The sequence below is a fragment of the Xenopus laevis genome, chromosome 7L (genome assembly GCF_017654675.1).
Source record: "Xenopus laevis strain J_2021 chromosome 7L, Xenopus_laevis_v10.1, whole genome shotgun sequence".
Lineage (NCBI taxonomy): Eukaryota > Metazoa > Chordata > Amphibia > Anura > Pipidae > Xenopus > Xenopus laevis.
In genome coordinates this window covers 62,524,762-62,539,793 of record NC_054383.1, presented here as the reverse complement: position 1 = coordinate 62,539,793, position 15,032 = coordinate 62,524,762, and the positions used below count along the sequence as shown (strand labels likewise).

Here is a 15,032-nt window from a genome sequence, read left to right as displayed (position 1 = left end):
CACAGACACATTCTCCCAACCTGCAAAACGGAGTCCTGTCTACAAGATTAGAGACATACGTTCACAAGCCAAACGTTAGTAATTCTTATGGAGTGATGTATTTCCAAGACTTTTTAGTTGCCACTATCCTTTTATAGGTAAAGGTTTCTTTATTCTTAAAGTAAAATAAAACAACTAAGTTTAATTTTGCTCCTGTTCGTCATCAGATATCCTTGTGTTCTCAACAGATGAGCACAAATATGTTATTGTCATCGTATACATAGTTGAAAGCCCATGGCCCTTCTGGAGCTATGGGTTCGACCTAAAATTTTTCATAATTTAGAAAATGAATGGCGAGATACAATCGTATCGCTGATATTATCGCACCAGTTCATTCAGAGAAGATAATTCAGGGCTCAGCTAGTTACCTAGTAGCTCGCATTGCTGCAGCCTAAACTGAACTTCTCAATACCATTTCCTTCCTTCTGCGTCCGTCTGCGTGGTTGTGAAAGGAAGCAACGTGCATTTACGGCGCTCAAAGTTTATTATACCAACAGTAGTGGAAAAGGGGAAAGGACGTACGCACACGCTATACGCACATGGGGCGGGACAAACAAGGAAATGCCGTGGCCAGCTGTCCTGGGTGGGTTACTGGTACGCTGATAAAGAGATAGGTACGGAACGCATTTTAGGACATCCTCCGGAAAATTCCTGTCTTCCGTGCAATGGCCTACGGCTTAGTAATGCCGCATCGGATGCTTTTACCGTCCGTCACTCATCCTCCAAATCTGCAGTCCTTTACCTTCTCTTCTCAGCCGTCAGCTCTCCGTCTTAGCTACATTGTCACAACCAATAATATGACATTTTCTTGTGGGAATATCCCATGTTCTCATTTTTTCTAATAAAGAATCTGTAATTTGCTTGCCGGTGTGCGTTGTATTAAAAGCTTTACATTGCAAAACTGTATTTCTACAACGGAGCTAATATATGATTAGATAGAGTGTCCCATGTGTCACATGCAAAAGTTAGGGCATTTGTTTTGTCAACTGCATATCTAACTTGCAGTATCACTTTATCATGCATGTCAGGTATGACTTTGTTAGAGGAAAAAATGACAAAATGGAATGTTGTACTTTAGTTCTAGGAGATTCCCCAATTGAATAAAGTTTCAAATTTGCTGCCATCATCTTAGCAATTAGCAATGTGAATTTCAACTGTATGAGGGGTAACAGAGGTACACTAATATTTTGGTTTTGTTAACACATTAATTGCTACTTGCTTTAGATTTGAAGTTTGGACACAAGTAGATTTTGGATTGTGTTCTGGACATGGAGGTGCAATACTGGAAAACACTGTAGAGGTGATATTGGTAGTACCTGCAGTAAAACATAGACTTTTCTTTTTTATATTCTGCTGAATGTCTAAGACATAGATGTTTTCACAGTGGTGTACACTGTTTTACCTCTTTGCCACCTCAGGATAACTCTACAGAGCAAATGCTACATTTTTGCTTTCGTTCTGAGAAATGTTTCCAGACTGTTTCTTATAGCAACTGACACTTGCTGCTATAAACTGCAGGTGACAATGAACAAAAGAAATCAGTCTCAGACTGACCACAAGGCTGCCTTAAACTGGATGAGGCTGCCTTAAAGAATATTAAATGGTACACGTAGGAATGGTACACGTAGGGGCAGATTTATCAAAATGTGAGTTTAGAAGTTAATAAAAACTCACCCACGTTCTATTAATTTCTATGGGATTATTAGAACTCACCATTTCATTAATTAAATTCTAAAAATCCAATAGTATATGGAATATTTTATGTATTAAGCTCTAAACTCACATTTTAATAAATCTGCCCCTTAGTGTTTATACTAGTATGGTACACCTACTTCTCTAAAGTGAGTTGTTCAGTCACAAACATCAGTATCATGATTCATGACTAGTCTGCACTATACCAACATGACTTATTTGATTCACAAAATTAGAAAACATTTTTTCCTTTACCTGCCTTGAATGTGGCTTTTTGGCTGGGTAATGGTGATTAATGATGATGTTGATCTGCACTGTCTGTCATGGCTAATGCATACAGGCCAAAACTGTATGTCCAGTGCTTATGGCCATAGACCGTCTAGTGGTAATTGAGGTGGAGTGAGCTATCAGCACAGGAACAATTCTGACTCTGTCTGGACTGAGTAGCATGGAGTCTGATTGTAATATATTACAAACAAACAAAATGATAAAATTTAATAAATTATTAATCATAGCTCAGATGGATGGACTAATAAGTAAAGTAGGCATTAAAAAAGCAAATTTGTAACACCAGTCAATGCCACTATTTCTAGTGACATGATCATCACTTTGTTTGCAACACCAGCAGTGCCATCTTGGGCACTTCATTATTGTTAATATAACTTCCACAGATCATAAAACATTTTATTTGACTGCCAGTTTGTCACACAGAAGGAAATAGCAGCCTTGTTGTCTCTCACCTCTTATGTGATACACCTTGCCTCTACTTCTATGCTGACACATAAAGAGGCAACCTAAACAAAAAAATGTCACAATGGATTCTAGTTGCCTCAGGAGCTTCCTGGGATTGGCAATCTTCTGTGTAAGGTATTATAGACAGCTACTGGGGTGACTATTTGCTGTTTCCACCAAACCTTTCACGTAGTAAATTCGTCATGGCCTTGCTGGAGTAACATTCAACCAGTGCAATAAGACTGTACTGTCACACACTGGCAATGTTCCAGCCAGGGCAAGGTAGTATAACTGTAATTTCATGCCGGTTTCAGTAAATTTTGCTATGCTTCCAGGGAAAAATTGAGTTTGGATTTGGCCACAACCAAATACTTTTAAAAGTACCATATATACTAGAGTATAAGCCGTCCCGAGTATAAGCCGAGGTACCTAATCTTACCTCCAAAAACTGGGAAAGCTTATTGACTCGAGTATAAGCCGAGTATAAGCCTAGGGTGAGAAATGCAGCAGCTTCTGGTAAGTTTCAATCAAAAAATTGAGGGTTTCTGCTCCCATTGGAGGTGCCGGTGTCTCGTTTTTGGACTCCGACGACCATTCTTGGGTGCCGGCGACTATTCTTGGAGACTATTCTTAGACGCCAGCGACCGTTTTTGCGCTTGACCCGAGTATAAGCCGAGGTAGAGTTTTTCAGCATATTTTGGGGGCTGAAAAACTCGGCTTATACTCGAGTATATACGGTAGCTGGATTTGGCCAGAATCTGAGATTTGTCACAAGGTAACAAGGTATTATGTTACTTTGTGATGGTCCACCTTTTCTGCTCCTTTCTTCTTGTACCTTTATGTTGTGTTTTGTGCTTTGATTTTTTCCTCTGTATCTCTACAACACTTACTGTTATCTCTATTTCTCTTCTGTTTAACATTTTTTCTCCCATTTTTAATTCTTTTCTGCCCATTGGTCTTCTGATTTTACCACAGCAACATGTGAAATCTACTCTACATGCCTGCACCTGGGCTGATACAGTGGCTCCAGGTGCAGGCACAGAAGGCCACTTATTCAAGCACTGTAGCTCATTTTTATCCTATGTTTAAGACTCTTAACAGCAAAATGAGCAATACTTTCCCCTTCCCCTCACTTCCTATCTGTTACCATTCTTTATTTTGAACAGGGGAGAGGGACAAGTCCATAAGAGGAGGAGTGAGAATGTGTTACAGTAGTTCAGGTACAATATATATATATATATATAGTACCAGCACTCTGATCATTAAGTTTGTCCGTGGTACACGATCAAATTAGCATAAATAGAGTCAGAAGGATCAGCACTCACTGTATTGATGTGAAGAAAAATCGCTTTTTATTTTCAAGATTTACATTATGATGTAAATCTTGAAAAAAAAGCGATTTTTCTTCGCATCAATACAGTGAGTGCTGAGCCTTCTGACTATATATAGTCACTCACAGGGTTTTAGTGAAAAAACAAAAAATGTTTTATTATTAAGCCTCAACGTTTCGATCCCCCACAGGGATCTTCGACAGGAGCAAAAACAAACAAACATCCAGCACCCACAACCCCCAGAGGTAATAAAGCCTTGAAATGGCGCCAAAATCTGTTGCTAGGCAACCATACAGGTGTCAGTGAAAGTGCTAAAATCTATTGGCCAGTGATATAATCTAAAAGGCACATGGGGAAAGATATAACAGCAGGGTGAAATGCACAAAAAAGTTTAAGAGAAAAAGAAAACAAAAAGAAAACAAGAGCGCAGTACTGTGAGTGCACAGTGTCAGTATGTAGGCCACTCCCCCAACTCCTATTCTAACTGTCAGTGCGTGTCAAAGGCGGGCCTGGCGACCTATCACTGAGCAGTGGTGGGTGTATACTATGTTTCTACTGGGTCTGTGTACTTCTGCATTATCAGTGAGCATACAGTAATTAAGACACGACCGCTGTCCAAGCGGTTCTGCGTGTCACTTATCCAGCCCAGCCATGGAGTGTGTGGTATTCAGGACACGATCGCATCACATCAGTAATCCCACTTGCGGTGGGGGATGGTATGCCCGGCGCTGCACCACTCCGGCAAGGAGTGGGCGGCTATCAGATACACAGATTACTTTGACCACAACCCACGTGCTACTGTGTTGCTAGGACCCGTCACGTATGGAAACACATAGGAGTCTAGTGGCTACTGGTCGGTCCGGTGCCCCAGTACTGCGTAGGGTTAAAAACACAGATAACAGGACAGCACATGGACAATAGGAAAGATGGGGGTAAAGGGATGGAGGAAGCACAAAGAAATGTTTCGATAGAAATCATAAAGCTGAAGCAGATAAAGATAGCTACAAATGTAGCTAGTAAGCTTGTCAGAGAATATTATTAATATATCCATATCGCCATTGTCCAGAGTTATGTACTTAGTGATATAAGCTATCCCCATATAGAAGTTCAATCCAAGGATTCATATAAGGCAGCCAAGAGGGAGGGTTTCGTTCAATCCACGGGGAGCTACTGTGTGTAGGCGATATATCCATCTCGACTCCCGTCTAAGGAGGGCCAAATCTCTGTTGCCCCCTCTCGCCAGAGGGGGTTGGTGATCGATCGCCATACAACGGAAAGTGGGTAGGGTGTGGCCCATTTGTAGAAAATGTCTTGCCACAGGTTGTTTAGCGTTTTTTTCTTTTAGGGCTTTACTTATAGCTGACCTGTGGTTTGCGATCCTATCCTTCAGTGGTGTAGTGGCTTTGCCTACATAATAGAGGCCACACGGGCAAGTTACAATGTAAACCACAAACGATGTGGTGCAAGTCAAGCGTTACTGTATTTTTATGCGTTTTCCAGTATGTGGGTGGGGGAAGTCTTTGCCAGTAAGCATAGATCTACACGTCGTGCAGTCAGGGCACCGGTAGCACCCCAATTTCTGTTGACCCGAGAGCCAATTCGGGGCTTCCTTAGTTCTGTTCACTAAGTCAGTTTTCACCAGAATATCTTTCAGGCTACGATTCCTGCTGTGGCCAAACATAGGTGCTGGGACATGGTGTAGGGAAAGTGTTTCGTCCATGGCGATAATTGGCCAATTTTTTTGCACACACTTCTTTAGGTCCTTGGACAGATGTGAGTATGTGGTGGTGAAAATTAACTGTGTATTCTCTGATTTAGTAACATGCGGTTTTTCACTTATCAAGTCCTCCTGAGTATGTGTTAGGGCCCTCTGCAGTTGCTGGTGTAAGAGATCCTCATTATAGCCTCACATTCAAGGCCCTTAATAATGAAACTCCTCCCTATATTTCATCTCTAATCTCCAAATACACTCCTTCACGAAACCTACGCTCTGCTTCTGATCTTCGCCTCACTTCTCCTCTGGTCACTTCTGCCCATTCTCGTCTACAAGACTTCTCTCGGGCTTCTGCTTTTCTCTGGAACTCTCTGCCACAAGCTGTCAGACTTTCTCCTTCCTTCCAAACTTTCAAGCGCTCCTTAAAGACCCATCTGTTTAAAGAGGCCTATTCGTTGTACCTTAATTAATCATTGCTGTATCAAAAATGACAAAGTGTTTATATGATCCTTTTGTCTCAATTGTACCCTAACCTTTTAGTTTGTAAACCCTATTGTACTCTGTAATCCTTGTCTGTTAGCCACCATTTATTCCCTGTTTGCTATAACTGCAGTAAAGCACTGCGTATCTTGACAGCGCTATATAAATAAATGATGATGATGATGATGATAGCCCCTGTCTAGAAAACGTGTGAATGTCTCTCGAAGTTGTAACAGTGTCTTTTGAGGATTACTGTTGTTGCATATAGTACGTAAGAATTGTGAGTATGGGATGGCTCTGGAGGTGGCTGGTGGGTGGTCGCTGCTAGCATGCAAGATCGTATTACGATCCATTGGTTTCCAACCTGTGGCAGAATTTGTTGACTATTTCTTACAACCACTTGTCACTGAAATGCCATCTTATACCCTGACGCGACACACGTAATCAGAACCCTTAAAGCACTGGGGGAACTACCAGATAACTACTTACTAGCGACAATGGACGTAAAAAGTTTATACACTGTTATACCCCATGACCTAGGCATTCATGCCTGCAGGATAGCACTTGAGACACGCACAGACAAAACTGTACCAACTGAATTCCTATTACAGTTGTTAGAATTAACACTAACTAGGAACTACTTTAGATTCGAAAATACCTTTTATTTACAGGTATCTGGGACAGCAATGGGAAGTGCCCTAGCTCCTTCCTATGCTAATTTATTCATGTTACAATATGAACAAGAAAACATTGCCACTTGGACTGGGGACAATATCATTTTATACTTACGCTACATTGAGGATTTGCTGTTTATTTGGAAGGGCGACTCTGTGTCCTTGCTAAACTTTGGGGAAAAACTCAATACACTTGACACCCCTATCAGACTGACACTGAATTTTGATAACCATAGCATTGAGTTCCTGGACCTATTGATATTTAAGACAGAACAGGGCTTAGGTACCAGTCTGTATAGGAAACCAACGGATTGTAATACGATCTTGCATGCTAGCAGCGACCACCCACCAGCCACCTCCAGAGCCATCCCATACTCACAATTCTTACGGACTATACGCAACAACAGTAATCCTCAAAAGACACTGTTACAACTTCGAGAGACATTCACACGTTTTCTAGACAGGGGCTATAATGAGGATCTCTTACACCAGCAACTGCAGAGGGCCCTAACACATACTCAGGAGGACTTGATAAGTGAAAAACCGCATGTTACTAAATCAGAGAATACACAGTTAATTTTCACCACCACATACTCACATCTGTCCAAGGACCTAAAGAAGTGTGTGCAAAAAAATTGGCCAATTATCGCCATGGACGAAACACTTTCCCTACACCATGTCCCAGCACCTATGTTTGGCCACAGCAGGAATCGTAGCCTGAAAGATATTCTGGTGAAAACTGACTTCGTGAACAGAACTAAGGAAGCCCCGAATTGGCTCTCGGGTCAACAGAAATTGGGGTGCTACCGGTGCCCTGACTGCACGACGTGTAGATCTATGCTTACTGGCAAAGACTTCCCCCACCCACATACTGGAAAACGCATAAAAATACAGTATCGCTTGACTTGCACCACATCGTTTGTGGTTTACATTGTAACTTGCCCGTGTGGCCTCTATTATGTAGGCAAAGCCACTACACCACTGAAGGATAGGATCGCAAACCACAGGTCAGCTATAAGTAAAGCCCTAAAAGAAAAAAACGCTAAACAACCTGTGGCAAGACATTTTCTACAAATGGGCCACACCCTACCCACTTTCCGTTGTATGGCGATCGATCACCAACCCCCTCTGGCGAGAGGGGGCAACAGAGATTTGGCCCTCCTTAGACGGGAGTCGAGATGGATATATCGCCTACACACAGTAGCTCCCCGTGGATTGAACGAAACCCTCCCTCTTGGCTGCCTTATATGAATCCTTGGATTGAACTTCTATATGGGGATAGCTTATATCACTAAGTACATAACTCTGGACAATGGCGATATGGATATATTAATAAGACTTTCTCTGACAAGCTTACTAGCTACATTTGTAGCTATCTTTATCTGCTTCAGCTTTATGATTTCTATCGAAACATTTCTTTGTGCTTCCTCCATCCCTTTACCCCCATCTTTCCTATTGTCCATGTGCTGTCCTGTTATCTGTGTTTTTAACCCTACGCAGTACTGGGGCACCGGACCGACTAGTAGCCACTAGACTCCTATGTGTTTCCATACGTGACGGGTCCTAGCAACACAGTACGTGGGTTGTGGTCAAAGTACTCTGTGTATCTGATAGCCGCCCACTCCTTGCCGGAGTATATATATATATATATACTATATATATACATGAGTTGTCAAAAAACAGCAATTTGTGACAGACATCTTCATACAATATTCACAATCTTCATATAATCTTGGTAGCAGAAGCCCTATCTAGGATCTACACATAAATCACCAATGGTTTGTGCTCTCACTTTTAAATCGTAGCAATCATCCAGTTCTTCCAGATTTTATCATACTTCTTAGCGCATCCCTGGACATATATTTTAGCTTGATGAATGGGAGCTTGGAGGTGATTGATCCCAGCCATCCCTCTAGGGAGGGTGTGCAGGCTAACATCCAATTAATTACTATACATTTCCTGGTCATAAATAAAAGGGCTCTTCTAACGTAACTATGGGGAGGTGGATCTGGGTACAGACCGTGCCCCGGGCCCAGCAACCCTCACTCATTGTTTTTTTAATTTGCGCAAACTGACAGTGGGCTCGCAGGGGATGCGGACCCTGCTACAATTTCACCCTTTGCTCCCCCAGTAGTTCCGCCACTGGGGTTGTTTTAACTGTGGTTCTATGAGTCTCTCGGAAGTAATTCAAACATACCAGCTACGTATAAGCAAAGGTTTATTACATACATAGAATGAAGAAGATATACATTACCGAGTGAGCACAGTATGCAAGCCCCCCTCTCTGCCTGTACGACTGGGAGATCCCTAAACAGTCTGCAGATCGAGGCTCAAACGGTTGACGGAAGGTCCTGCGCCGGCACGCGCAAACACCACAGGCAAATCTCAACTGACCTAATGTTTATATAGGCTTAGCAAACAATGAGCTCATGTAGTATTTTAGTAAGCAGATACAATGATTTGGTTAATAACAGATCTTGCTTCTCATGCGCTCATCAGGATCTGGCCAGACTCCCAACAAGCATATCTGAGGCAGAGATATTATCTTAGCTAACTGGTAGCTGAATAGCATATTGTGCCCCTAGCTACAATAAAGGAAAGTCTGATAAGGGCTGCAGAAATCATAAACATAATACATATGAGAATAATGAACAAGTATTAGGTCATTGAGATGATTACTTCCCATGATTTCTCTTGCACAATGCTTCATTATACAGGATTATAAGGCCAACTTATATACTATAATACAAAGGTTTGTTATACACAATTATACGTTATAAAGCTGTCTTTTTACACTATATTGGGCTCAACATACGACATCGGGTTCAACAGTAGAACAGTTCTTTGTGTTATATTTTTATACAGTTCTTTATCAAAGTATTGCAATGAGCTATTGGGTTTAATTAGAGTATTACCATGAGCCATTATTGAAAAATCTCCTATTAATACAGGGGTTCTCCAGAGATCCCTTTGTGCATTGGTCTAGACTATATCGCCTATGACGCCTAATAGACAAATTTCTGGCGAGAGAATTTCAGGGGAAGCCCGCTGTATATTGTGTAATATATATATATATATTGCATAACAACATTCCAGAACAGGGCTACCTACACAACCATCTCATTGTCAGGTCTAACGGCTCAGGAAGGTAGAAGTAGGGACCAAGGAGGAAGCTGCTGGCAGTCCGATTCACAGTGTCCGAAGGGATAAGAAAGTTTGTAGTTGATTTCAAGGCAAGGGATCAGGGCAGGCAGATAGTAGCAGGGCCAGAGTCAAAGCAGAAGGCCAAAATCCAGGAGAGCGAGTAAAAATAGTAATTTAGAACACTCTTAGCAAGAAGGGCCTATATTCGGGCATCAAATCAGGGTCCCTGGTATCCTTTTATTTTGAATTTTTGTGTTGATATGCAGCAAGATGACATCACACACACCGCAATTTGATGACGTCACGGGACCACCATGACCAGACTTCTAAGGAAATCGTCTTTGGAATTTCTGAATTAAACGTGGAGCATGGACATTGGAGTGTTTTAACCAGGAACATTTCTTGGGACCAAAGCTTTTCCACTTGATGAGATACTCTAAAGCACCCCTGGAGAATCTGGAGTCCAGAATATTCTCAACTTTGTATTCCTGTTGACCATTGACAATAACAGGAAAAGGAGTTGATTGTCCGGAAGAGAAGAGGTTAGAGGTAGCATGCTTAATAAGAGACAAATAAAACACTTTTGGAATGCACATCTCAGGAGCAAGTTGGAGTCGAACAGCCACAGGGTTAACAATTTCAAAAATAGGGTATGGACCAATACATTTAGGGCCCAACTTGGGAGAAGGAATCTTGAGATGAATGTTCTTAGTGGAGAACCACACCTTGTCCCCCACAGAGTATTGAGGAGCTGATTTCCATTTCTTGTTGTCATACCCCTTATGTGCCAAAAAAACTCTTCTCCAAATTTGCTTTAGTGGAGATCCAAATTGCAGACATGTGGGTTACTTGGTCATTGACTACTGGAACATCTTGAGGAAAACCTTGGGGGTGCTGACCAAAGAAAGGATGACCTTCCAGTAAAAGTATGAGAAGCATTGTTATGAGTGAATTCTGCCCAAGGAAGGAGTTATAGTAGGAGTTATATAATTCACACTTACTCTTAAAACTGAAAATTCACACTTACTCAGAGTAAGACAGGAATTTTAAAATAAACACCTGCTTTGAGGACACTGGGAGCAACATCCAAGGGGTTGGTGAGCAACATGTTGCTTGAGAGCCACTGCTTGGAGATCACTGCTCTAGAGCTAACGTGACAGCAAGTAGCTTTTGGTTCCCAATATTGTTGTTTTGCTCAGAAGAGGAACATTTCTTAGAAAAGTAAGCACATGGATGCAGCTTCCCATCAGATATTTGCCTTTGAGAAAAGATGGCTCCAGCTCCAATAGTAGTTAGCAAAGCCAATAAATCTCTGTATGGCCTTGGTGCTAGTAGGGAGAGGCCAATCCTGAATCCTTCCTTGAGAGATGATATAGCCAAGAGAGAGAACCTTGGGATCTTCAAAGACGCACTTTTCCAGCTTAGCGTTAAGAGAATTTTCCCTCTGTTGAGAGAGCACTTCCCGCTCTTTGGAGAAGACAAGAATATCCTTTAAATAGACAACTACAAACTGACTCAGATGATCTCTGAAGATGGAGAAAGGCTTTAGCATTGTGTACCAGAGGAGAGTTATTTTCCCAAAAGAGGGATGCCCATTCCAGCACTTTGCCCTCAAGCCTAGCAATGATGTAACCCACTTTTGCTCACTCTAAAGCATAGCGGGAGGGTTGCAACTCAAATTGGATGAGGCACTGATTTACAAACCATTGATACGTCCGAGTATCCCCATTATAGCAAGGAGGTGGAGAAATGCAGGGTTCATTATTAGATGTAGCAGCCGGAGGAGCAACCATTGCCGAAGAGCTTGTGATGACCGGAGAAGCGGTAGGCATCCAGGATAGAAGGGCCTCCAAGACTTGCCCTATATGGGCCTGCTGAGCTTCATAGGCCTCCATGTGAGTCACCATGCAGTGAAGCATTTTCTCCAGGTTCGCTGAAGCTTCCTCTGAAGGGTCCATGGCCCGAATATGCTGTCAGGCATAACGCCTCAGGAAGGTAGAAGTAGGGACCAAGGAGGAAGCATCTGGCAGAAAAGCCAGATTCATAGTTTCTAAAGGAATAAGAAAGTTTGTAGTCAATTTCCAGGCAAAATTACAGGGCAGACAGATAGTAGCAAAATCAGAGTCAAAGAAGAAGGTCAAAATCCAGTAGAACAAGTTAAAATGGTAATATAGAACATCTAGTAACTCTTAGCAAGAAGGAACTATAGTCAGGCATTGAATCTGGGACCCTGGTGTCCTTTTATTTTTAATTTTTGTGCCAAAACACTGTGCGATGACATCTCTTGCTGCCGCATCACAACACAGTGTGATGACATCACATGCCACCATTTTGCATACGACCCTAGCTCTCTGCAATGTTGTGCTCCTGACAAACATGTGGAAAAAATTATTCACATACTAGGTAGCTGGAGTTATTTGTGTTATCCATATGGATATGGCTGAGAGAGTGACCTATAACTGATGCAGAATCTTAAATTCTATTTAAATTATGATAGTCCTTGGTTATGCTTCCCTACTAGGAATCCAGATCTGAAAACTCGTGTTTTCACTTTTCATATACTTTAGCAAAGGGAGAGTGATTCAAGGCTAGGAGATTGGCATAGAGATTTCCTCTTCTTCTCTTGGTGGGTAGTACTGCCAACATGTGTTGGTTGCTGGGCAAACTGTCCCAGCTTACATGCAGCCTCCACTCTTGATTTTTGTGCCTTGTTACCACATATGGCCTGAGGGCAGCTAGTAATCATGGTTGGCTCCTAATATCGGGGTGTAGGACCAACAGGAAAGTTAAAGTCAGGATATCTAGAGAGGAGTTCAGTAGCACATGTCTGCTCAGGAAGCCATGCAGGCCATGGTCCCCATTTGTTACCTTTAAACCTCTTCATTGTCCATTTTCTTCCCTACTGTGCTTTCCTCTCCTATTTGTTTCCTATTTCAACACTATGTTCTGCTTCTTCCCCTTAACGACTCTGTTTTGCTTGTCTTCTTTCTCTGCACCCACCATCTCACCATTTTTCTTTCCACTATGCTTCATCCTTCATATATTTCTGCTAACATTGAGGACATAAACACACACCCACAGACTGAAACAGATGCAGATAAAAGTCAACTGATATAATATATCTGATATTCTCCAGTTTGGTGCAGAAGTATGATTGGATAAAGTATTTTAGCACTACTGAGCCTGCACCAAACCAGGGAGTATTAAGCTGGCCATAGATGCAAAGATCCGATCGTACAAATCATCGTACGATCGGACTTTCCCATCTCCCGACCCGCCACTAACCATTCAGATCAAAGTCTTACCAGTCAGATTAGTTTTAGAACAGATCAGCAATGTTCTGCCCCTGACAGCAATCGTACGATATCTATGTCCAACCAAAGCTAGTGACAGTCTCCCACTGAAAATCGTACGATCGGCAATACACGCAGAGATATTATTGGCAGCCGACAGAAATTTTCTAACCTGTCCGATCGACCAAACGACCGATCTCCGCCGGACGAAAAATGTCGGGACTCTCCACACACGTTCCGAAAATCGTACGAATCCTCGATTAGTACGATCAGATCTTTGCGTCTATGGCCAGCTGTAGACAACTTTTATCTGAAGCTCATTCAGTCAATTCAGTCAGTGATATACAAATCACACAAGAGAAGCCCAAGAGTGCACAGACTGTGTGAAAACTACTTTCCCTGGTTACTATGGCAGCACTCACACTTTTGGGTATTCCCCGCCCCCACTTTCAATAGGACAGAACTATCAATTAACTAATTAATTAACTATGCTTATATATACCCCTCCTTACCCTCAAACTGGTGTCTTTTTTCTGTCCTCGCTTTCTTGGAGCCCTTTTTAGGGATAAGGATTTTTCTTTTGTGGCTCACGTGGACCCAGTTTTGGGACCTTTACCTGGGAAGTTTTGCCTCTCTTCCTGGTTGGGCTGTGCAGAGCGTTTCCTCCCAGAGGAGATCAGCCAGCCAAATCCCCGTTATTAGGCAGCCCGGGGATTCAGTGTGTATTATTGCCTGTGTCCCAGACCAGGTTATGGGCGGCACTAGCAGGATTCTTTCTGTGAACGTAAGTTTCGGCTTGCGTTCCAACAGACGGAAGTGACGTTTCAGAAGGGAACTAGGTGCGCACAGTTGCGAAGGCGCACTTCCGCATGTGACGTCATTGTGTTGCAACGCGGATGCGGTTGGCACTGTTTGGCGCGGAAAATTTGTTTCTTTGAATCAGATCGTTTCTTTGAAAGTGGATAAAGAATAATCGTGTTGTTTCTGCTATTCAGGTAGTTTAAAGGAGTTTGTTGTGCATGAGAATTGTTTTTTTCTGTGCTGTTGGTTAATCTAGATTTTTGTTTTAGAAATGACTTCTTTACCTCAAGTGCCTAGTAGCCCAGAAAATGCTGCCAGTGATATTAGGAGGTGAGCCACTATTTGGTAAGTGTTTGGGTTTTAAAAGAGTGCTTATGGGTTATTAACATAATTATTATGTTATTTTTCAGTGTGCCTATCCCCAGAAAAGCGATCTCTAAAGAGAAGCATAGAGTCTGTGTGGCTTGCGACAATCCAGCACTTAAACACTCAAAATTGTGTGATCGCTGTACCAGAAGATTGGCGGGAGATGCTGCGGCGGATACGGCAGATGTGATGAAATGGATTAGAGAGGCTGTGACAGAGTGAGTCAAACTGGCCACTAGAAGAGTCAGAGAAGAAGATACTTTTGGGCATTCTTCACAGTTGCCAAATACAAGCTTTTCTTCAGGCTTCCAATCACCAATAGATTCAGATGATGAAGAGCTTATGGAAGATGGGAGTAGTTCAGCTTTTGAGTTTACGCTGGTAGAACCTTTAATAAGAGCAGTGAGAGAACAATTGGAACTTCCAGAAACGTCAGAAAAACAGCCAGTTTCTTCAAATCCCTTTAAATTTTTGAAGAAAGACAAAGCAACTTTTCCTCTTCATGAAGTAATTAAAGAAGTTATAGTGAAAGAATGGAGTAAGACAGATGCAAGAATTCTGATTCCACAGAAAGTACAGAAATTATATCCTTTTGCAGCAGAAGAAGAACTAATTTGGAACAAGCCACCTAAGGTTGATGCAGCTGTGTCGCGAAGAAATTATGGTTACATAATATCGAGACGGCTTTAAAGGAAGGCGTTGATAGAAGAAGTATTATTGATGCACTAGATGAATTGAAGCTATCTACAGATTTTGTCACGGAGGC

General features: G+C 42.1%; 1 protein-coding gene across 5 annotated transcripts in view; it reads right to left on the bottom strand.

Annotated features, from left to right (window-relative positions):
- LOC108696315 (zinc finger protein 239) overlaps positions 1–764 on the bottom strand; it is a 30,627-nt gene extending 29,863 nt beyond the window's left edge. For 2 of the 5 annotated variants that reach the window (XM_018225570.2, XM_018225571.2), the window contains exon 1: positions 408–764. In XM_018225570.2, the coding sequence (XP_018081059.1) occupies positions 408–421 (14 nt within the window). In that variant the 5' untranslated portion in view covers positions 422–764. The remainder of the gene's footprint in view (positions 1–407) is intronic. The other 3 variants (XM_018225568.2, XM_018225569.2, XM_018225572.2) reach the window with 3 other exon arrangements.
- Between the last annotated feature and the right edge of the window lie 14,268 nt (positions 765–15,032).